Raw genomic sequence first — 24946 nt, 5'->3', positions numbered from 1 at the left:
TGTCAGGGGCATGACTTGCTGAACTGAATTAAAGATGAAGGAAACATGCATGGATGCTCCTGGAGCTCAGAACTTGGGGCGGGATGGTACTACCAAGTCTCACAGGAAGAGGGGATAAGCCACTGGAAGTCAATAAAAAATTTCTGTCTTTCTCTCTCTGTCTCTCTGTCTGTTCCTCTGTTTCTCTCTGTGTCTCTCTGTCTCTCCCTGTCTCTCTGTCTCTGTCTCTTTCTGACTCTGTCTCTCTCTGTCTCTGTCTGTCTCTGTCTCTATCTCTGACTCTCTGTCTCTCTCTGTCTTTGTCTGTCTCCCTGTTCCTCTCTGTGTCTCTCTGTCTCTCCCTGTCTCTCTGTCTCTCTCTCTCTGTGTCTCAATCTGTCTGTCTCTGTCTGTCTCTCTGTCTCTCTCTGACTGTCTCTCTGTGTTTCTCTCTGCCTCTCTGTCTCTGTTTCTGTCTCTGTCTCTCTCTGTCTCTCTGTCTCTGTCTCTCTGTCTCTGTCTCTCTGTCTCTGTCTCTCTGTCTCTGTATCTCTGTCTCTCTGTCTCTGTCTCTCTGTCTCTGTCTCTCTGTCTCTGAAAGCCTTGTTTTCTCTAATGGTGTGCCCATGACTTCTCAGGCGAATCTAAATTGTCTCCCTAACTTCTAATGCATTCAGCTGTGAGCACTCTGGTGAACTCAAAGGCCCTAAAAGAAAAAGGATGGATAGATCATCCAGTACAAGAGTGTTCAACCCACACTGCTAACCACATAAAGTCCAGGGTATCTATGATCGCAGCTAAACACAAGATCAGAAACTTCTTTAAAACATGAGATTATTTTTACCATTGCTACTGAAACTCGATTGCACAGCTCTTGAGCATGCATGTTGTAAACGACAGGGTTATAGCACGATGGCTTTCAAAATAAATACATATATGCTCTTTCAATCCATGAGCTCAAGACAATTCTGAGTCCAGAAAAGCCAACAAGCTGGGCACTCCTGTCTGGGAAGATGTCGCTCTGCTGGTTTTAAGAAACATACCTTAGTTTGAGAAGGAGTAAACCTGCAGAAGTACATGCCCTTTTATGACTGGTACTGAAGTCACCATCATGGTCTCTCTTGTACACTTGTCCATGAGCTGAATGAAGACCCTGGAGCAGGAAGCCAATAGTCTTGCTTAGTTATAAGGTGATATAGGGAAAAACATGGCTTCCCAGAGCACGATGTGGAGCTCCATATGGTACCTGCTTACTCCCAAGGTTGCCTGACTTTCCTCCCTGCACTGTTTCTGTGTCTTGTCAAAGGTGAGTCATGCAGAAAATATATCTTTGGTTGATAATAACTTATAATTTAACAAAGACAAAGTCGCTTTACAAGCCAGCGGAAAGATGATGTGTGCGTGTGTAGATATGTGTAAACCAAACTTGAACCTGGGCACTGGGGCACACGCCTGTAATCTCAGCATTCAGGGGCAGGCAGAGACAGGAAGATAATCAAAGTCAAGACCAGTCTGAGCTATACAGTGGGTTACAAGGCAAGCCAAGGCTACATAGCAAATCTCTGTCTTAAACCAGCCTCCCTACACCAAGGGACTAATGGCAGCTTCAACCTTCGACAGGAAGAGCTGACTGCATCACAGCACACATCCACTTCCTGTGTTCCCAGAGACCCTTCCTGACCCACTTGAGAAAGAAGCTTTCTTTGCTCCTGTTTGGGCTGTTTCCTAAGAGCATCTTGGTTGACAACTGGCAGTGATAATAAATCTTCTTACTTCTTGCTGGTGTTGAAAAAGGCTAGAACCGTTCCTAAGACACTCACGCACATAGCAAGTGGTAGCTATTACACTTTCGGCAAGTAAAGCCTTACTGAAAACGGAAGCCCTTAAACTTAAATAGTCATGTGAATAGAGAAGTAATAAAAAGAAATGAGCTAGGCTTTAAACTTGAATGTTTAGAAGAGGAAGATGAATTTAAGAAAAAGATGGGAGTTAGAAAACGTGCAAACGAGAAGGCCGCCCCTCCCGCTCCGCGCTTTCCTGGGTTGTGTTTCATTCTTTGTAGGGTTGAACCCTCCGGGCTTTTCCCCATCCAGTTTTGCATGTGCCTTGGTGCCATCTTCTTCAGTTCACAGTAGGACAGTCGTGTAACGACTTTATGGGTGCAGCTTCTGAAATTACTAGGAGACACAATCATACAGCAAAGTCCCTGATCCTACTCTGACTCTTAAAATTTTTCTTCCTCCTCTTCCAAAATGGGAGTATTTTCCATGAGAGAGAGCGAGAGAGAGAGAGAGAGAGAGAGAGAGAGAGAGAGTGTGTGTGGTGTGCGCGCGCATGAGAGAGCGCGCACGCAAATGTATATTGAGACTGAGCTCTACAACTTGGCATTTTGATTGGTTGTGGTTTTCTGTAGTGGTCTCTATTGCAAAAAGAAGTTTCTACAATGAGGGTTGAAGACCACCTTTACCTGTGGATTGAAGGGCAGATCTTTAGCATGTAGTTAGGAATAATTAACATGCAGTAGTAAAGTGATGGTTGTAAGGTCTTCTCCAAGCTCCATGACTTCACTGCCACTGGGTGGTTATCAAGGTTTCAGGTACAAGTCATGGTTTCCCTCTTGAGTGGCTCAACTAGAGCCCAACTAGATAGCTGTTGGTTATTGCCAAAGTTATGCCCAGTGCCACAGCTGCGCCCTTAGGGTTATCACATCACGCTGGTTGTTGACGTAGTTTAAACCATGGAGGTCATAGCTGGGTAGGACTGTTGGTTACCTCCCTCCCTTGGAAGCTTGCATTTTACCTTCAGGGAGCAGGAACTCGGGGCGATTCCATCTCAGAGGTCTCCAGGCCCTGTTTCTGAAGGGCATGGCGTCTCAGCAATAGATGACATAATAAAAATAAATACCATACTTACCTTTTGAGACAAAAATCTTAAAATATTACCAAGTCACCCAGAATTTACCGGAAAACTCTTTCCAGTAAATGGAATAATTTATCATAGTACTGTAGCTGCTCCAAAAAAAAAAAAATCTCATCATTATCTCAGGACACTAGAGAATGACTTGATAAATTCAATAATAGCGCCCTTTTTAAAAAGCAAAAATATATAGGTTTTTAAATGGCTGAAATGGGCATTGCAACGTCAGTGAGCCTACTGAGAGTAGGAAAACAACTGGAAGGATCTCGTCTCGGCTGTTTCTCTGTCTCAGCAGCAAACAGTGTGACCAAACATAGCGTGAGGAAGTCGAGACTTATTTCTTACACTTTACAGTTCATCACCAGCAACAACACCATATGAACTCGAGGTAGGAGCTTGAAGCAAAACCATGGAGGATCATTGCTTAGAACCTTGTTCCCAGACTCACATTCTCCATTTCTTATATAGGTCAGACCCACTTGCCTAGGGACAGTACTGTCACGGTGTTCTGGGCAATCCTGCATCAATTATGAATCAAGAGAGTGTCCCCACAGACATCAGGCAATGAGCCAAACTGTTGAAAGAATTTTTCAGTTGATGTACCCTCTTCTTAGGTCTATCAAGTTGACAGCCAAGATTAGGCATCACACCACCCAACTAAAATTAGGAACAAGACAAGGAGCTCTGCCATCACTAATATTCATGAAACCAACACAGTGAGTAAAATGTGATCAGCAAAAAAAGATGGAGAGAAAAATTAAGATTGTGTCGAAATCACCATTATACAACTGGAACGTTTAAAAGATTTACCTAAGAAAATTCTCAACTATTAAGTCAACATGCCACTGGGGATTGGGGGCATTAACATGCAAAACTAATGTTAAAGGATACAATATAAAAAGATACTGTGTATTCAGTAATAGTTATTACACCACATATGCCTACAACCCTAGCACTCAGGAGGCTGAAGCAGAAAGCCTGAACATTCAAGGCTAGCCTGGGCTATGCAGCAGCCTTAAACTCGGTTTAGGAGCTGAACGTAATCAACAGGAAACAGCAACATGATTCACTGGGGATGCGAGCAAAGTAATTATGAAATTCATGTGAACTATAAACAAGAAGGAACAACTTAAATTATAACGGGTTGTCATACTTCTAGATATTAACATGGTCTATAAAGATGCTGTAGATAAAAGAGCAGCATGCGTGAAATGGTGACGCAGACGCAGGAAAAACTGAAAGAAGCACAGGCCCAAATGGATCTCCAAGTGTACAGGGAGGCTTAGCCTGACAGACGTGGTCTTCTACCATCAGGGGTTGAGAGTGACCCGCAGTCATGGGGATCACAGTTCAAATCCCAGTACCCATATAGTAAGCCCAGTGACCCCACAAATGTCTGTAAGCCCAGCTCTGAGAGACACAAAGCAGAAGGACCACTGTGACTTGCTGGCTTCCAGACTCGCTGAGAAAGTGGGAGCGAGCCCACTTCCAGGAAAGACCTTTCCTCAAAGAGATCGGTGGAGAGAGAAGGAAGGAGGTGCCTGTTTCCCCTTCTGTCCTCTGTGTGGGTGCACAGGAGCATGCATGCATCTGAGCCTACACTCTCACAGAGAGTGTGTACAGATACACCCCAAATTAATCTTCAGAAGAAAGGCAATAAAGACAAAACGATGAAAAGGTAAGGACACAGAAAAGCAGCTCAGAAAACAAAGTTATATCCAGTTGCTTTAAGAGTTCCTAATACCCAAAGGGAAAATGCCAAAAAATCCAACAGGATTTTTAAAAAGACAGTTAACAGAACAGAATAGCAAATGACCAATGAGAATATTCCACCTTGTTCATACTGAGAAAAAAATGAAATTCAGACAATGTTAAAGTACATCAATTTTCCCTAGAAATTACATAACAAATTATATTTGCCTCTTGGAAAATAGAATGCATACCTCAGAAACTGAGGTTGGAGAAAGCATGCATTTCATAGACTATATGTTAAATTATAACTTGCATCAAATACATACAGAATCTACTTATAATACTATATGAAATTAATTTTCAAGATGAGAAAAATGGCCAGGCATAGTGTCAGCTGCCTTAAATCCCAATACAGGTGAGGCAAAGGCAGGCAGATCTGTGTGAGTTCAAGCCCAGTGACTTCCAGGCCAACCAGGGCCACAGAGTAAAGCATTGTCTGAAAGCAAACAGGAAAAAGACTTAGTGGGAAGACGCTAAATTGATTTGCCTGAAAGCTGAAAGCACAAAAGTCTGCTGCAGCTTTGAATGCAATACACGGAGGGCCAAGGTTTCACATCATCAGAGATATAAACCAGCGTGCAGATACTGCTTTCTCCTGACAGGAAGAAGGGCTGCACATCAAACCAAGGAGCTTTCTACGCTGACTACTGTCTTAAATCTAAAACAAATGTTACCATCATTGATCCTTAACAGTGGGTGTATAAATGATTTAATTTCTCCACATTTTTAATGACTCCATGGCTTTTCACAGCCTGTCAGAAACACTGCCTCAGAGGAACTCTGATTCCCTGATATGGCTCTAGTACATTGCTCTCTGAGTGTAACGAGTGTCACGATCATCACTTCCATTGTCACTGTGTCTGTAGACTGCCCTTGAAGCTTCTCTTTAAACCTGAAGCTCTACCCAACATGGGCATCTTCTCTTCATGGTTCAGAGACTTTCTTTGGATCTGCTTGAATTTAATATTTCCATTTCATTGTTAATATTTTACTGCGTTGTTACGGTATGGTAATTCGGATCTGTAGTCATCCCCAAATTTGCCATATTGACTCATGCATGTGGCACCTCCAATTATATTCCTGATACCTCAGCAGCACTTGGTGGAGTAGTGACACTAGAGATAAATAATGTACTGTCCTTGTCATTTCAATAAGAGCTGTCTTTGGGATCCAGAAGAACCGAGTTTTTATGAATTGACCTCAGATGTGTGTGCAGAGTTCTCTGGTAGACACTGAGGGGAAGGATGTCAGTTTGCACATGCTGTGCACAGACACAGTCACACACATGCTCAATTCGAGTTACAGAAAACAAGGTTACAGCTTTAACATTTAGCTTGGCATGGTGTCATGAGCCTGCAAGCCCAGCAGAGGCAGGAAGATCTTGAGTGCAAAGTGGTCCCGAGAAACACGGTGAAACCTTGTCTCAAATGAACAAGAGTGTTTTTAATATCCAGTTGACCTGGCCGGCTTAGGAAAGGTGCATCCCTTTACACAGGCTGCTCTTTCTTTCTGAAGTGAGCATCTTCCGCTCCCTAAGCCATGTGTAGGAATGCTCAGAGACTTTTCCTCTTGTGCCCAGTCAGAACTAGAGTTCTTCATGAGGGCTCAGCAGCCTCCTCAGAAAATTTTACACATGTTATATTTATTCTTTTAAAACTTAATTTTCATATTGTGCTTCCAATAGAGAGCTGTATTTGATCACTGAACATCAACAAAATTACTATTGAACTCTGTGGTCTATAATAAATATTGGTTGAATTAATGAATGTTGGTGATATACAATATGAACTAACTGGCACTCCTTGATTCAGTCTTGTTGAACTTGTTTCTCGGAGACTTGAGTTGGTTTCCTGGAGAGTAGAACTACTCTGTTGACCAATATTAAATTGTTTCCCTTTATACAGAAAATTAATTGCTTGGCCTACATACTGAGGTTATATTCACATTCTCCAAAGAGCAAGTTGCTGTCTATATAATTGATTGTCCAGAAGTGAAATGCTTGGTCCGAACAGCTGGGGAGATGCCCACCCTTTGTTTCCATGTGCTCAGGGCTGTAGAGGGAATCTCTTGTTCACTGTGTGGAAGATCATCTGTCAATAAAAACCTGATGGCCTATCAGCAAAAGGCAAGAAACAGAAGGAAGGATTTTCCATAAAGAGAAATGAACTCTGAGAGTCAGTTGGCATGGCCAAATTTATCAGGGTGACTCTGAGGAGACAGATATGTGGAACTGAGGAGAGGTAACCAGCCATGTGACACACAGAATATTCTATAAGTTTTTGAGCTACTTGAGAAACGATCCTAAGCCTGTGGCCTAGGCATTCATTTATAAATAATCGTCTCAGAGTCAGTATTTGGTAACTGAGGCATGAGTAGAAAAGCCTGAAGTTACATGGGACCATTTCATCCAACCAACCAATCTTTATTATCACCTGATCTGAGTAAGTTCTGTCCCACAAACCACAGCAGCATGAACACAGGCAAAGGCTGATACCACAGTGGGGTGGCTTATGCTAAACCTGACTCTGCTACTCGCTGCTCATTCAACCTGAGGGAAACTTACATATTTCTTTTTTTTTAATTTTTTAAGATTTTATTTATTGTATATGAGTACACTGTAGCTGTCTTCAGACACACCAGAAGAGGGCATCAGATCCCATTACAGATGGCTGTGAGCCACCATGTGGTTGCTGGGATTTGAACTCAGGACCTCAGGAAGAGCAGTTGGTACTCCTAACCTCTGAGCCATCTCTCCAGCCCACATATTTCTTATTTTAGGCTTACTCATCTGAAAAAAATAGAATACAGGTAGAATCCATGTCTTCGAGTTATTATAAAGTCAAAATGAGTTCTTCTTTCCAGGGTGGCTTAGGTAGAGATTTTGTTGCTGTAACAAAACACCATGGCCTTGAGAGATAGCTCAGTGGTTGGGAGCAGTGGCTCTTCCAGAGGTCCCAGGTTTGATTTTTAACACCCACATGGAGGCTCACAGCTTTCTGCTACTCTCGTTCTGAATAACCCAACACCCTCTTCTGGGCTCCACAGGCACCAGCCACACAGGGGCTCACAGATATACATGCATGCAAAAACAGTTATGGCATAATGTTAAAAATGAAAGTTAAATTTTTAAAATAACCAAAAAATAAACAATGAAGAAAACAACACAATACATGCTGTCAGCTCAACAGGGTTGTGCCATGAACTGAAGAGAGAGAGAGAGAGAGAGAGAGAGAGAGAGAGAGAGAGAGAGAGAGAGAGAGAGAGAGAGAGAGCGCAATAAGACAGGCCTGAAATTGGTTTTCTTTGTTTATTTGTTTTTTTTTAATCTCATCTATAAGCGTGTGTTTATGTATAGGTTTGTGAACATGAATGCAGTGTCCATGGAGACCAGAAAAGGTCATCAGATCCCCCGCAGAGATGAAGTTACAGACAGTCGTGGGCCATCTCTGACATCAGTGCCGGGAACTGAATTCAGATCCTCTGTAAGAGCAGGAAGTGCTCTCAACCACTGAGATATCTCCCTAACCCCAAAGAAACTGCTTTTGTGGGTGAACATGGTTGAGGGATAGTAAATGGCTTTCTGGGAAGACGAGAGGTGAATAACGGGTGAGAGCAGGTCCGGGAGCTGTTGAGGCAGCCCTGTTGGCAGACTCCTACTCTTCTCAAACATCAGCATCTGCATTCTCTCATGGTAGAATCGACCAGCACCATCATGAGAGAGGTGGTCACCGGAATGTTTATCCCAACCCTGAGCATAAATAACAGCTGAAAACCCGAAAGACACCCCCTAAATCTATTCTCACCTACTGTACACCTGTGACCCACAAACACCGATGACTTCAGAGTGTACAATCCTATGCTGGTTTTCAGGCTTTGCTTAGAGCGTAACTTCTTCCTAGAGTCTTGGGATGAGGGGACTCTTTCCAGCAAAGGTAGACCTTGGCTTCTTCTGGGTAAAGACCATAAGAGACTTATTTTTATTTTACCTTTATGTTCACTATTTTCAATCATTTGCATGGGTACATGTCTATGTGCAGGTATGTGCACATGAGTATGGGTGCCCATTAGGACCAAAGGTGTGTTGGATCCCCCTTGAAGCCAGAGTTTCATGTGGTTGTGTTCTACATGACAGGGGCTCTGGGAATCACAATAGCGTGCTCCTGAATGACAGTACGTGCTCTTAATCTCTGAGCCATCTCTCCAGTCCCCTTCTTTTTAGATTCCAGCAGCCGTTGAGCAGGTACCTCGGCAACAACAGCTTACAGATCACTAGCGACAGCTCCGATAGGCAGCCTGTCCCTGGGTTGTCACATCGACTCTGTTCCTTCCTAGTTGACAAAGATTCTTCAGGAAGAGAGGCCAAGCAAAATTTCTTTCTGAAATACCATTCAGCATGAAAGGGAGCAGAACTGCCCTCATTCCTCCCTTCACTCTTGTGCTTTGGGAATTCCGGTAATGGCCTCATGGCAGAATTGAAAGGGAACAAAGGATGTTCAGAAATGTGGATAGATTCTTTTTTTCATCTACTCTGTTTTCTAAACCAGGGTTTCTCCACCGCAGCACTACTGACATTTGAACTAGAGTCATCTTCACCACAGGAAGCCCTGCTGGGCATTGCGGAGTACTGATTCACCACAAAGTCCCAGCAGGCTACGGCCCCACCCCTTCAGTGTGACAGCCAGAAATGTCTCCTACAAGGAAAAACTGTCCCTATTTGAGAATGACTCAGAGAAATTGCCCTCATAGAGCTTTGAAGGGCATTACAAGCAACCCAAATATACGTGTGTGTGTGTGTGTGTGTGTGTGTGTGTGTGTGTGTGTGTATGTGTGTGTGTGTGTGTATGTATGTATGTATGTATGTATGTATGTATGTATTAGAATTACTAAAAAAAACATTAAGCCAATTTATCTTAGAAGGTAGCCAAGTTTTTCTCCAACTTACACTTCCCACCTCTCTTATATTACATTTTTAGGTATAAAATATTTTCCCAAGGTAAATCATTCTTAAGGCTATTAAACTAATAAAAAGATGGTCTTCCTAGGATGGCTACTCTGACCAACTTTAACAGAAAAGTAAAGAGAAATATGCAACACACTAAGAATATAGACTATTTTTGACAACTCAATAATATCCCTTCTATCTGTATAATTATTGATCTTCAGCCTTTTTATACCTGGATACATGTTGCCAGCATTCTGATCATTGTCGCCACACCCTCCCTGGCTTCTGTCCCACCTCTATCAATCCCTTTCTCCACTCAACAAACCCCTTTTGCATATTTATGTGGTTTTGTTGAGTTCTGTTTGAAGACCCAATGGGTTTAACCAGGTTCTTCCGTGTACCCATGCTTTTGGAGCCTAGTTGGGTCACCAGTGGCTCCACGACTGCTGGCAGTGACTCTCCATTTCCTGGAATCTGTCAGTGGCCACTAGTTCAATAGTTGAGGGCAGGCCTCTGAAGCCAGCCCCCATACATGGCTGCCTTTGAAGGGCCCATTCTTGTGCTGATTCAGTAGGCACGAGTGATTACATTGTGCTCGTGACTGAAATGGCTGATCACGCTGGGATTGTGGTATTACATAGCCCTTCTTCCTACCTTCTTGTTGGCCCTTACATTCTGTTCAACCCCTCTTTCCCAATGTCCCAAGTCTTAGAGGAGGTAGTAGAAATGCTTTGTTTATGGCTATTGAGTAACTGTCACTCATTTTCAGCCCCTTGAGCAGTCATGTGACTCTACACTCGAGATTAATGTGAGAACATGGGACATCACATGTGAGGGGTCTCTGTGACTTCCCCTGAGGAAATGGTGGATCATTTCCACTCCATGAGCCAAGTCACGTGTTCACATCTCACTACCAAGAAAGTTGGGCAAATTGGTCAGTGGAATGCCCAGGGGTGGAGAATGGGCTTGGCAGTCACCAGAAAGTCTCTTCTGCAGATTAAACATAAAAAAAGGAACTTCGTCGAATTTTGTAAATCGTGTCTCTTAGAATGTAGATTCACTGTTACAGTATGAATGCTTGGATCCTCCATTCCTAGTAGTAACATTTAAAATCCAATAGGGAGACTTGTTTTATTTTAGATTACATTAAAATTCCTTATAATCTATTAATTATAATACACTACATATTTAATTAATTCACTACATATTTCTGCAAACCCAGGCCTCTTAAATGCATTCATCTGGGCCTGGTGGCACATGCTGGTAATCCCAGCACTCACCACTGTGGCAAGACGCTTGCAGTCTCGAGTTTGGGCACAAGTATGACTCTTTCCCATGGGATCATGGCTACCACAGAGTCCAGGCCCTCATATGACCAGATCTCTTCCATGGTCATCAGCAGGAATAGCAAGCCTCACCAAGGACAGCTACAGGAGCCTCAGTCCGTTAGCATTTAAGTTGCAGCACATCGCACCTGCTCAGAATCCAGCTTCCTTCTTCAGTCTACGTTGATGTCACAGACATAGGAATTCCGACTCAGGCAGAAATATGGTTATAGATGAGAGCTATGTCTTTACAGCTTTCCTAGGCATTTCAGGAAATTTCCAGGCATTTCCAATGAGACAAGAATAGCAGGAGAGCTGCTTTTCAATAGTTGTATAAAATGACTTAATCTGGAAGCACAGACATCCTCAATATCGAAGGATGGAATCCAATCCCCCGTGCCTGCTGTTGGTGACAACGGGGGACATGGGTACATGTGGGTGGGTAGACTGGGCTTTGCTTGAAGCTGCAGGACAGCAGGGCTTTTCATAGCTGGGAACACAGTGTAAACCCACAGGCATGGATGAAAATCCTGGTAATAGTACAAAGCTCTCCTTTCAAGGGGATCTAACCCTGCCAGACATGAAATATTCCTGACATGTCATTGGTTATATCACAGTTGAGAGAGGGTTGTAGTCAAACTTCTAAGACAACAAAAATATTTGTACTCCCAAACCAGATTATTTCATCAAACTCATTTCTGCAACTGCTCACCAGTGTGTATTGTGGGTCCCCTGGGACTTTTTATGTGCTAGGAAGCTCTCTAGCTCTGCCAAGCCTGAGAATGCCATCCAATTCTTTCTGTTTACAAACCTAGCTCGCAAATTCAAATCACTATGCGACTGCCGACTGCATCTTAATTCACAGCTGATAGTTTAAAGTGTGCATGCAAAAGCAACGGGACTGAGCTCTGTAAACACCTTGATAACAAGATATCAAGAAAAATAGAATTGAAAACAATGTATGCACTGAGAAGACCAAAGTGGCTATTCATGACCTGCTTCAACAGACAGTTTGAATAAGCAGGTCACATAACTAGAAACCAGCTGCTCTGGTGGCAGTAACGGGCAATGACAACAACTGGAGGGCTCGCTCCACTCCCACCGCAGCTGTTTGGGATTGCCAAAACTCACAATTTCCAGTTGACACAAAAGCCATCTAGATCATTCTAAATAGCATAGTGAAGACCAGTGGGTAAGGGCGCATGCCTCCAAGCCTGAAGACCTCAGTTTGATCCTCAGGCCCTCCACACCCTGCACCACTTGAGGAAGGAGAGAACTGACTCCAGCAAGTTATCTTCTGACCACGACAAGAGCACTATAGCACTTCAGTGCTTGTGCTTATATGTATACACACACACATACATACACATATACATATATATGCATACACATATATACACGTACATGCATACACATATATACATACACATACATGCACATGCATAATAATACATACATGTATACACATACATACACACATACACACATGCATACATATGTACACACAAAATACACACATATACACACACACATACACAGGCATGCACACATACACACACCAAATAAATAAAATGTAGGGGAAAGAAAGAATTTTTATAAAAAAAAAAATAATAATAAAAAAAAAAGAATCAAAAAAAAAAAGAAAGAATTTTTAAATAGGCAAAATCCTCAAATTGAAAACCCTATTCCTCCAGAAAATATAAGATCTACAAATAAAACAGCAGATAATTATGTCCAGTATGACAGCATAATTACATACAATGTATACAGGAGACACACTTAGAATTATTTACTTTAAAAAAATAAGTAAAAGCACTTATAAGCACCTACTAAGTATTTGGCCCTAGGTAACAAGCAGAAAATTTTAAATGGAATCAGTGAGCAAGGAAGCAATGGACGTCAGACAGCCTGGAGGCCCAGGCCCAGGACCCTCCTGTACCACTTGCTGAACTCCTCCCTCTGGCTGTTCTGTTCCGGGTCCTTCATCCTCTCTCTCCCCGTGAACTTGTTCTTCCTTTCCATTGCTTCTGATCCTTTATATATGCATCTATTTCCCTTCCTCCCTCTTAGCTTTCCCTAAAATGCCCTACCATTTTCCCCACAATCCCCTACAATAGAGTAATACGGCACTCAGCGGGTATTGTTGTAGACAGACAACCTGCATGTAACACTTAGGATGAATCCACATCATCCAGAGCTTATCCCACACCACGGCATTCCTGCAGCATCACACCTCAACAATGACAGGACTAAGTGCTTCTCTGCCTTCCCTACTTTGCGATACACACAGCTTTATACTAAAGATAATTTATGATTTTCATTAGATATGAAATAAAATGTATATGAAAGCTTTTTCCCCTAGCCCATAGTGTCATCAACCTGGGAGGGTATATAGTCCTCAGATACGCATCCTCTTCCAAAATATCTTTTAGAAGACAAAAGGCTTACTATGACACAACATTCAACCCACATGTACAGAAATCATGCCTTAGGTGCAAAGCGTACACTTTACGCTCACCTAGTAAAGTCTGAGACGTCGCGTTCCTTCATTCCCTGCTACCATGGCTTACATTACCTATCTAGCCCTGTAAAGAACTGAATTTAATGCTACTTCCAATTTTCCAAACACAGACCTATAACACATGTTCATCTTCCTGGCTCTTCAAATTCCAAATGCCATTTAGTTTCAACTTGAAAATGAGTTTCTTTCCTAAGCCATATTTAAAAAGTGATCTCGGGGTTGGGGATTTAGCTCAGTGGTAGAGGGCTTGCCTAGCAAGCGCAAGGCCCTGGGTTCGGTCCCCAGCTCTGGGGGGAAAAAAAAGTGATCTCAAAGTTCCCACGCCTCTGCTTAGGGAGCCTGAGATGATGAAGCGTGTCCCATGTGTTCAGAGTCCGGCAGGCCCTGCCTACTGAGCAGAGGAGCGACCCTGGACAAACCTAGTAGAACCCGTCCTCACTGAGAACAAGCGCACGCCAATATCCACATACAAATTTCATGCAATCTTCATGCTGCTATTCATCAGCCTCTTAAAAATGCCTTTGAAATGCCAATTATACATTAATTTTTAACAAATAACTCAGTTTTCTTATTAAACTGAACTGCTTAGTAAACTTTATCTAGGTTTATTAAATGTATTTGAAATGTACTTAAAACAAATTAATTAATTCCCCATATATAGTAATCACTGCTCTCCAAAGAAATGGTTTATCACAAGGCATTGGCCCCTGCATCATGGGAGCTGAATAGTCTGCCTTGTGCAAGCGAGGGGTCCAAGAGAGCTGGTGTTTAGCCTCCGTGTGAAGAACGGTGAAGGAGGAACAGCCAGAGCTGCAAAGAAGAGGTGCCTCAGCTCAAACCAGCAAGCCGATGGGGCAGGGTGGCTTCCTCTTTGTGTTTTCATTCTCTTCAGGACGTCAGAGGATGAGATGACACCCTGACACACTGGGGAAAGGATTCCCCTACCAAGTCTACTCATTCCCACGCCGGTCCCATCCAGAAATAATGTCCGACCAGGGAATCCATGATGCAGTCAAGTGGACACATGGAATTCACCATCACGCTGCTCTAGGAATATTTCAAACATAACTTCTTGGCAGTTTCTTTGCACATGTGACTATATATGACAATCTTCCCACCATCATCCCAGTCATTTATATAGGAAAAAATCCATCTCATTTTTAGTCCTAATCAAATAAAATATGGTTAGCTTTGACTAAGGGTCTTCAATAAGTCAGGCTGGAGTTGCTTAATAATTTGGCTCCATGGAAATTAATCCTGATAAAAATAAGCATAACTCCATGCCAACCCACCATTGATAATTTCCCTTGCCACTGTGTCTGGAGTGAACCTAATAACAAACTGATAAATTACTGTGTATGAAGAAACTTCTAGAGTTGGCTTCCCACCTAATCATCCAAATAGGAATCAATATCAAACATAGTTTGGGAACTAGAAACGAGCAAATCATCATTCATCAAACTGCCTCAGAATATCATCACGTGCCCACCAAGGGCATGAGTACAGAGCTGCCTCCCTACTGGGAGAACCTAGAAGAACACAGTGAGTTCAATGTCCAGTCAAAGAAGAGGATCCAGTAGACTGTTTCTGTTTCAGTGTGATACACTCCTCTTCCCTAGTGTTGTCCTAGTTAGGGGTCTACACCGGGATAATGCACTGACCAAACCAATTTGGCTCACATGCTCCAATTCATCACCAAGAGAAGCCAAGGCAGGGACTCAAGCAGAGCAGAAACTCTGGACAAGAGTCTGAGTCAGAAATGAAATCAGGAATGCTGCTTCCTGGCTTGCTCATCATGGTTTGCTTGGTTCGCTTTCTTATATAATCAGGGACCATGTACCTGCTCTAGGACAGCACCACCCACAGTGGGCGGGCCCTCACACCACAATAATTAAGAAAATGCTTATAAAGTATGGTCAGAGAATATGCCTTATAATCTTGTTCTGTTTCTGTCCCGCTTAATGATAGATTCGAGATGCAGCTCAGGCTCAAAGGATAAACTCAAGGTGATGAAATACAGAGATAAAAGAAATTACTCTGAGGAAACAAAGGTTTAATGGTAACAAAGACTTGGGTAGAAAACAAGTCTGGGAGGTCTAAGCACAGCTGACAGAAGTTTTCAATGAACTGGTGCATTCTGGGAAAGGAGGAAAGTTATACCTGTTGCACTGGCTTCTGGTGAATGCCTAAGTCTCATGACCTATCATTACTACTTCACAGTTGCTTCCTTTCCTCTGCTCTTAGGCATCTGTAGTGACTGCCACACTCTCCCTGCTGGCATAGAGCTTTAAGACTACCCGGAAAGACAGACTCCAATTGACAGCTATGGGCATGCATATGAAATTTAGTGACACTGCTGGCAGAGTCATGTGGCCGGAAGAGAGGAGGGAAAGTAGAAAGGTGTGACCACATCAATCATAAAGACCACTGATGACCATAGCAAGAACTTGGTCTCTGTGTCTAATGCCAGACTAGTGCCCTAAGGAGAGAGCAAGTCAGGGATCGGAGAAATAAGCTGGTAAGATGTGGGGGACACTTCCAGATATAAAGTGATAAGAAAGGCGAATGCTGAGCAGAGAAGGTCAGAGAGAGAAACCATCAACTTATTAATAATTGGCATCTGAGCTCTCCATCTCCACTTCTGTAATAGAGAAAGAATGTGTGCAAAAGATTGTCTTAGAGGAAGGAATGCTTAGACAGGAACCAAACGACTCATCTTAAATGCCCAATTGATCAAATTTAATATACCTAGACTTAAAAACAAAGTTCTGTTCTATCAGACAAAATGATGCATGCTTAGAGCACCAACACTCACAGGCTGAGGCTGGAAATCACAGATTCGAGGCCAGCATTGAGACGCTGCCTCCAAACAAGAACCCTTTTAAACATTTGATTATGATGGTCATTCTTTACATACGGCGGGTAGCAACTTTCTGGAATAGAATGCTTCACTCTTGCATAATGGAACTATAGCTGTGCTTAAATTTTTAAAATGCATGTTTAAAAGAGCATTTTTCTGGCTGTGCTAGTTAATGTGGCTTATTTAGGCTTAAACGTGCATTATTTAAAATGTACCACCTCTTAAAATTTTGCTATATGAACAGATCTGTGCTGATGAGGTGGAGTAGGGTTCAACTCTAGTAGACCGCAAACACCACAGCACTTCACAGGTTGGCTGTTTAGAGAGATTAACACTCTCAGGCTCATAAGGTATTCTTGGTTTGAAAACAGTGGCATGGTGCTGGCTGTGGCGGCAGCAGTGGCTGCTGCTGTTGCTGCTGCTGCTAAAGTGAACAAACCATCTTCAACATTGCAAAAAGATCAAAAGATTAATTTATGGATGACAAACCCCAGATTTATATTACCCAGTTGAAGCCATGTTTTTTAATCAAGAGTTGCATGCATCTATTTTCAGTCGCTAAAAAGTTCCTGACCTGGAAAAGGGAACCAGGTGAATTGGATTATCATGCACAGTGACTGACTGGATTCTTCCAGTCCCTAAGAAATTAAGACAAGTCCGGACCTGACACTCACTTCCCTCACAGAGAGGAAACTCGGTCATTTGAAAACCTGCTTCCAAGCCTGTGAGGACTGACTCATGGAGATTTATTTGTGGGTTTTCTTAGGCAGTGCTCCCCCCCACCCCACCCCCACCCCCGTCCTCACCCCTGGCTACTGTTTATTTTCTAACTAGAAAGTAACAGGAACGAAAGGAAACAGCCGTGTCTAGAGTTGACCGGGTATGGAAACTATGTTCTAAGAAAGCCACAGGAAGCTGACCTGCACACCCAATCGCTTTAGGTGAGACCCATTATTCAATGGGAACAGATTACAAGCTATTCAAGTTCGCCAGCCTGGAAGCTACTGCTTCCTCACTCTCAAACCTTGAAGCTGCCCTCCCCTCCCCGTCCCCGTCCCCGCCCCCCCAACACACACACACACACACGCGCGCGCGCACACACACACACACACACACACACACACACACACGGAGGGAAGGAGGGAGAGGGCAGATCCTGTTCCCTCATCTCAAAAAAAAAAAAAAAAAAAAAAAAAGAACCTGAAAAGAAACCGCCAGGGTTGTGAGAAAAAGCACCCCTGTCAGGGTAAGAGAGACTCTGACTCTGCACTCTATTAGAGACACTATTCCTCCTGGGTGAACCGTGCCAGCGGTGTCTCCCACGCACAGAACTCTCACCCAGGCGCGGTCACGCTCCGCTTTCCCAGCCCTGAGGGACAATCCTTTTGTGGATCCCAGGGGAAAGGGTATCCAGAGAAGACAGTTGGAGGCAAGCAACCCAAGGCTGTGACATTTCAAGGTAACTGGGATAAAGACACTGGGAAGGGGAGGGGGAGCGAGCGCCTGCATGCTCACTAGGTGTGGATGCGATGATGCGATAGGGAACATCTGAGTGGTCACTGACACCAGCATAGGTGGAGACTCGGAATGCAGAAAACGGAGAGAGCCCTTCCCTTGTTGGTACCTGCTGCAGCCGTAGCTCTGGCGGGATCCAAACAGAGGATCCCTTCCGCAGAGGAACACCGCTTCCATTGGACTGGGCATCCTCCAGGTATATTAACTCAGAATTCCATCGGACCATGGCTGGGCATTCTCTGAACCTTTCTGGGATGTCCCCGCAGCTGCTAGTGGCTCTCGCCTGCCTGCTTCTGACTTGTGGTGCACTGAGAGAACAGGTACCCCTCAGTGAAAACGTGTCCCACGGGGAGCTCTATCTGCCTCCTTGGGGAGCGCTCGATGGTGGCAGTCACCAGAACCCCCGTATTCTGATCACCAACCCTGGGTTCCAAGTGCCACAGGGCCGCTCGGTTTGGCTCGACCCACTGCGGGATCTGATGATTCAAGTGCAGCCAGGCGACCAGTGCGAGGTGACAGTGCTGGACATCCCACGGCTCCAAGGAGCGCTCTCCCCGCGCCAATTTCCCTGTGATTTCGGGGCCCGCCAGGTCAAATACATTCACTTCGGCTCGCCCACCGCCACAAGAACCCGGATACAGCTGCAGCTGCGCTACGAGGCAGGGAATTCCACGCTGGTGCTGCCCTTTACTCTGCAAGTGAACGTAGTCTTCCCCAAGCTTCAGTTGGTAACGTGCAACAGGCCGTTGAAAGTGTTCAGACTGCTAGGCTGCAGCCAGGCCATTGACCGGAGAGTGCTAAACTTCACCTCCAGCAGCAGGTGCAGGCTCACTTTGCTTCCTCACCCTGGCGGACCACTCCCCAAGTATGGGCACTTGGTGGATGCCGCTGGGACCCCTCTCTCCAGGGGCCATATGGCGGACTGTGAGACTTTTATCCAGGCTGGGGTGCGCTACCAGCATACTGCCACGCCATCCTCACCCACCAGGGACTATGTGCCCATGCTGGTGGAGCTGCTAGGGCCAGAGTCTCGAGATACTAGGTCAGCGAAGGTGCTGGCCCAGGAGTACTGCCAGCTTCAGATCAGACTCCAGAAGGGAGCCAGGAGCACAGCGCCGAGACCCAGTTTCGCGGCTCCAATGATGGTGGAAGTTGAACAGTTCCTACTGACAGCCCTGACCCCTGATGCGCTGGCTGCAGAAGACGGCGAGTCAGACCCTGACGACCTAGTCTTCAAAATTCTCAATGCCCCTGAGGCTCCACCCGGACACCATGGTCGACAGGGTTCTGTGGTGAACACAGATGACCCTCTGGGCCTTCCAGTCTCTTTCTTTACCCAGAAAGAGTTGAGAGAGCTGAAAATTGCCTATCGACCCCCAACAGGGAGCTCAGAAGGGGACCGCATCTTTCAGCTGGTACTGCAAGTGGAGGATGAGGATGGTGACACCTCTGAGCCTTTTGTCTTCATGGTGGTGGTGAAGTCTTTGAATGCTCTGGCTCCAGCAGCTCGCTACAGTGCAGGACTTGCCGTTTATGAAGGCCAGGCAAGGCCCTTGTCCGATGCCCAAAACTTTCAGGTCAGTGATAATTCCAAAGAAATAAGAATTGCTGCGGTCAGAGGTTTGCAACACGGGCAGCTGGTGGTGCGTGGGGCACCAGTTGAGTGCGAGTGTTTCACACCAGCAGACCTAAGTGCAGGGCGAGTGGTGTACCAGCACGATGGCAGTGACTCTTACAGTGACAACGTCATCCTCGAGATGGAGGATGGGCACCACCAGGTGGACTTCCTCTTCCCCATCACCATCGTGCCTGTAGACGATGAGGCACCAATACTCACCACCAACACGGGGCTCTCAGTGACTGAAGGGCAAGCCATCCCGATATCCCCCTTTGTCTTATGTGCCACCGATATCGACTCCGAGGACTCAGCTATCCTCTTTGTGCTGGAAGACCAACACCCGGAAGGAAAAGAGAAAAAAAGGGGTGAGGCTCTGACCCCCGGTTCCTACAGCTCAAACCAGTACACAGGCAAGATGCTGCTGAGGCAGGCTGAAGCCCCTTCATCCCCTCTGCGCAGTGACTGGTACTATGTGGAAAAGGAGGGCCTTTATGAGAAGGCAGTGACTGAGTGGCTACAGAGAGATATAACGGAGGGGAGACTTTTCTTCTTCTACCTAGGACCACACAGCCCATCGACAGTGGCCCGTCTGGCTTTCCGTGTGCAGGATGACCATGACCCACCAAATCTCTCCAACCAGCACCTCCTGACCATCAGCATCCAGCCAGCAGAGAAGCGGAGTCCTCAGCTATCTCCAGAAACTACCCTAGAAATGACTGTGCAAGGATACCAGCTCACTCCCTTCCAGAAGAAATTCCTCCAGTACATTGGCCAGAACTCAGATGACCAGAACCTGTGGTATACTCTCCTGACAGGACCAACAGATACGGACAGCAACCACCAAGGGCCGGCTGGAGAAATCGTGCTCACCGATTCACCAAATAGACCCATCATTCATTTTACCCAAGCCCAGGTCAATCATCAAAAAATTGCTTATCGGCCCCCACCGAGGAATCTAGGTATCGTACCTCGAGTTGTACAATTCACCTACAAGGTAGAAGACATTGCAGGTAGCAGTGTGCCTGGGACATTCACACTATTCCTGCAGCCTTTGAACAGTCAGCCACCAAAAGTCATCACTAGAGGCTTTGCTGTCTTAGAGGGACATAGCTTTATTCTTGGCAGAGGCGAACTCAATGTTTCAGACCCTGACACCAATGTTGATCAACTTTTCTTCGTTTTAGTTTGGGGTCCCCAGCATGGACACTTGCAGTACTTTAAAAAGTATATGGTTCCAGGTGAATCGTTTATGCTAGCCGATGTTGTCAATGGGAATATCTCTTACCAGCACAGCAGAGACCAGACTACCAGTGACGTCATCTACCTAGAGGTAAGTGATGGAGTACACCACATACCCATCACTGTCCAGGTTTCCGTGCTGCCCACTGTGGCTAAAAGAAGTCCCGGGGTCTCTTTCACAGATACTCGAGTACTGGCTATTTCTCTAGATGTGCTTGAAAATGCAGCTTCTGAGGTCACTGTGGGTGTTACCCATGGCGGAAAGGATCTGATGCTATCCTTCATTGTGGAGGACAAGCCTAAACTGGGCATCATTCTGGTGAATGGTTTGCCAGCAGAACGAGTCACCCAGGAGGACCTCCTTGGTGGGGCAGTAAGCTATGCTCACACTGGAGGTGAAATCGGCTTCCGAGGGGTGTGCGACGTTTTCAGCTTCATCCTCTCCACAGATGCCCGTCACCCGACCGTGGGAGACAACACGCCAGAGAGGGTGCTGGTGGAAGTGACAGTGCTGCCCGTGGACAACACGGCCCCCAAGGTCTCGGTAGGAGAGCCCTTCGTTGTATATGAAGGTGAGAAGAACCCCTTGACCCCACAACATGTCAACATTGAAGACGTGGACACTTCCGAAGATGAAATCCTTTGCACACTGACTGCACAGACATCCTCTGGCTACCTGGAAAACTTGGCACCAGCTCCTGGTTCAGAAGTGTCACAGGCTGGCAGCCCCATCAGTGCCTTCTTCATCAAGGACGTCCGAGTGGGGCATATCAATTACGTACAGAGTATCCACAAGGGAGTAGAACCAGGAACAGATCACTTCACCTTCTATTGCTCCGACGGCGTCAACTTCTCCCCGAATGTCCTCCTCCCTCTAACTATCTTGCCCACCAATGATGAGCAGCCTGAACTTTTCACCCAGGAGTTTGTGGTATTAGAGGGGATGAGCCGGGTCATAGACACCTCATTGCTCAATGGGGTAGATGCTGACTTCCCACCAGAGAGGCTGCACTTCCGACTCACGGTCCTGCCCCAGCACGGACGGATCATACAGCAGCTGGCCACAGGCAGCAAGCCCATCCACAGCTTTACCTTGCAGGAGATCCAAGAGCCCTCTTCCATTGTCTATGAACACGATGACTCACAGAGCACGGAGGACAGCTTTGAGGTCTGGCTGAGTGACGGCAGGCACAGCGCTCACAAAAAGGTGCCCGTTGTTGTCATTTTGGTGGATGATGAGGCTCCCCAGTTGGCCATCAATGATGGGCTGGAAGTAGAAACTGGACACTCGGAGATCATCACAAATCGCATGCTCAAAGCCACAGATCCTGACTCAGATAACAAGAGTCTCAGTTTTGTTCTCCACTCTGAGCTTCAGCAGGGGCTTCTGCAACGACTGAAGAAGCCAGGAGGAGACGTGAGGAGCAACCTCACCGTGGGAATGAACTTCACCCAGGATGAAATTGACAGAGACCTTATCTGTTATACCCACACAGGCCAGGGAGAAGCTGTTGACCTTCTCAAATTTGATGTGACTGATGGGGTTAACCCTTTGAGGGACCACTATTTCTATATCACCATTAGCAACTCAAACAGTATCATCCCTGAGGTAGTCAGCAAAAGGGTCACCTTGACAGAAGGTAGCAGAGTGACCCTCACCACTGATCTGTTTAACACCAGTGCCATCCACAGCCCTGGTGAACAACTTCAGTACTGCATCAAACGAGCTCCTAGGACAGGCCACTTGGAAAGCTCTGACCAGCCCGGGGAACCCATAGCTTCTTTTACGCAGCTTCACCTGGCCAGCAACAAGATATCCTATGTCTGTATTTCAAAAGATGAAAGGAAGATGGATCACTTTGAGCTTAGAGTGACTGGGGGACACAGCTCTGTGTCCAGAGTCTTCAGGCTGTTCGTCACAGATCAAGACAACAAGAAACCTACCTTGACCATCCAAACACTAGTCCTGCAAAGAGGGGACAGCATAGTGGTCACTCCTTCTCAGTTGACAGTGGAGGATGAGGACACTCCAGCTGATTTTATTCTTTTTACCATCACACAGGTGCCCATCCATGGCAGGATTTTGTATAATGGTAGCCATCCTGTGACCACTTTCACCAAGAAGGACCTGACAGAGAATGTGATTCTCTATCGTCACGATGGCAGTGAGACAACCAAAGACAGTTTCTCCTTCACCGTGACAGATGGCATCCACGCAGGCTTCTATGTCTTCCCAGACACTGCCCTGGAGACACATGTGCCTCAGATGGTGCAGATCCAGATAAGCCCCCTTATCGACAGGCTCCCACAGATTACTATCAACAGGGGAGCCAGGGCCTTGACGATCCTTCACACTGGACACGTGGGTTTCCTCATTACCAGCAAGTATTTACAAGCAACCCATCAGGATGCTCCCCACAGACTCCTAACCTATAAAGTGACCAGTGGACCAGAGCATGGCTACATTGTCAATGCTGGCCTTGGAGATGAGAGCACGCACACCTTCACACAAGGTCAGTCAGATCTTTTTTCCCTAGTGCCTCTATGGTCTATCTTCCTCAGTGGGTTAGAACTCTCAGAGCTCTGTAAAATGGTTCTGACTCTAATTTTTTTTTAAAGAAAAGAAAAAAAGAACATAGTATAATATAAAAATCCTCATTAAAAGAACTTGTCCTTTTTCAACTATTCATTAGAAGAGCCACTTAACAGAAAACCAGTGAACCTTGTAATTACACCTTAGCTTTTGGTGTATCTGGTTATGTTTATTTTAATAACATGTTTTGAAGTCAGGAATGTCAATTGTCATAGTTTCTTAGTAGAGTCTAGATTTTTAAGATAATTGTCATCTAGATTTGAGATATAAGTAATTATGTCATCTATTTTAATGTACTATTCAAAGTAACTTCCGAAGCTGAAAGTTCACCCCTGCAGTTCCAGCATTCGGGAGGCTGAGGTAGTGGGATTGCAAGTTCGATGCCAGTCTGTAACAAATATCAGGCCAGAATGGACTACACTGTAAATTCCCATCTCAATGTAGGAAAAATACTTATTAAAAACGCATAGAACTAAGTCAGCCTAAGTGTACAAAGGACTGTATTTTAAAATCATTTTTCTTTTAAATTTGGAGTTAATACCAGTGCTGAACTAGAAAGAAGTTCCCTGCTTTTCCAGGTTGTGTGGCACCAGAGGTCCCTGGGCCACTCTTTATATTTCTTTAGGTAGTTTTGCCCAGGAGATATAAAGAGATAAGAGATGCATGAAGTGCTCCACCATCAACACACATGAGCCTGACTGTCGTCGCAGAGTAACATTCATGGAGAGGGTTTGTCTTGGCTACTTTTCTATTGCAGTGAAGAGACACCATGACCACCAAGACAACTGATAGAAGAGTTTATTGAGGCTTGCAATCTTAGAGGGTGAGTTTGTTTGTAAGGGAGTAGGGCAACCAGCAGGGAGGCATGATGCTGGAGCCATAGCTAAGAGCTTACATCTGATCCACAAGCACAACATAAAGAGAGAGCCAACTGGGCCTGGCACGAGCTTCTGAAATCTCAAAGCCCACCCCTAGAGACACACCTGCTCCAAGGAGGCCACACCTCCTAGCCCTTCACAAACACTTCCACCAACTGCAGACCAAACATTCAAATATATGAGCCTATGAGTGGAGGGGTATTCTCATTCAAATCATCGCCGTGTTTAAAACCTCATCTGGCTAGGTTTTTGGATTGCTTTTAAAAAATGGTGAAATCATATATGGTTCTATAAAAATGTGTTTGTCTAAATAAATTCTACCTAACAGCAAATCGTCATTAAAATACTAATGATTACTAATATAAAAAACAACCACAGATCTAAGGAACAAGTTGTTTAAGCCAAGGGTTGTAGACAATAAGAAAAAAATCCAGTAGCTTTGCTTTCATTTTCTTTGCTCTCAAGATTAGTTCTCAACATTAGCTGCTATTTAAACTAATTTTGACAAAGAGTTGACAGATACCAGTCATTAAGGCAAGCTCTCTGCTCATACAGAAACTTAAGATCATGTGGCCTGGCTCTTCACAGAGTGTCTGGATGCTATAGAACATGTATAGCCAGCATGGCTCGCTGGGTGTGTACCGCAAAGCACATGCTAACAGCAGCACTTTAAAATGTTCTTTTATGTTTGCCTTTCTAACTTTGAAAGACAGGTCTGTTGGCCAACACGGTGGCTCAGTAGGTAATGATGCTTGCAGCCAAGACGAATGACCTGAGTTCAGTCCTCAGCACCCACATGGTGGGAAGG

General features: G+C 45.0%; 1 protein-coding gene across 2 annotated transcripts in view; it reads left to right on the top strand.

Moving 5' to 3' along the window:
- The first annotated feature begins 18007 nt into the window (after positions 1–18007).
- Frem3 (FRAS1 related extracellular matrix 3) overlaps positions 18008–24946 on the top strand; it is a 58344-nt gene continuing 51405 nt past the window's right edge. Inside the window, exon 1 of one of the 2 annotated variants that reach the window (XM_087594529.1) lies at positions 18008–23180. In XM_087594529.1, coding sequence (XP_087450655.1) covers positions 18035–23180 — 5146 coding nt within the window. In that variant the 5' untranslated portion in view covers positions 18008–18034. 2 annotated transcript variants of the gene reach the window in all.

This window comes from Rattus norvegicus, chromosome 19, assembly GCF_021556685.1.
Source record: "Rattus norvegicus strain SHRSP/BbbUtx chromosome 19, alternate assembly SHRSP_T2T, whole genome shotgun sequence".
NCBI classification, from domain to species: Eukaryota; Metazoa; Chordata; class Mammalia; order Rodentia; family Muridae; genus Rattus; species Rattus norvegicus.
Note: the sequence above shows the minus strand (reverse complement) of the source record. Positions and strands in the feature narration are given on the sequence as shown.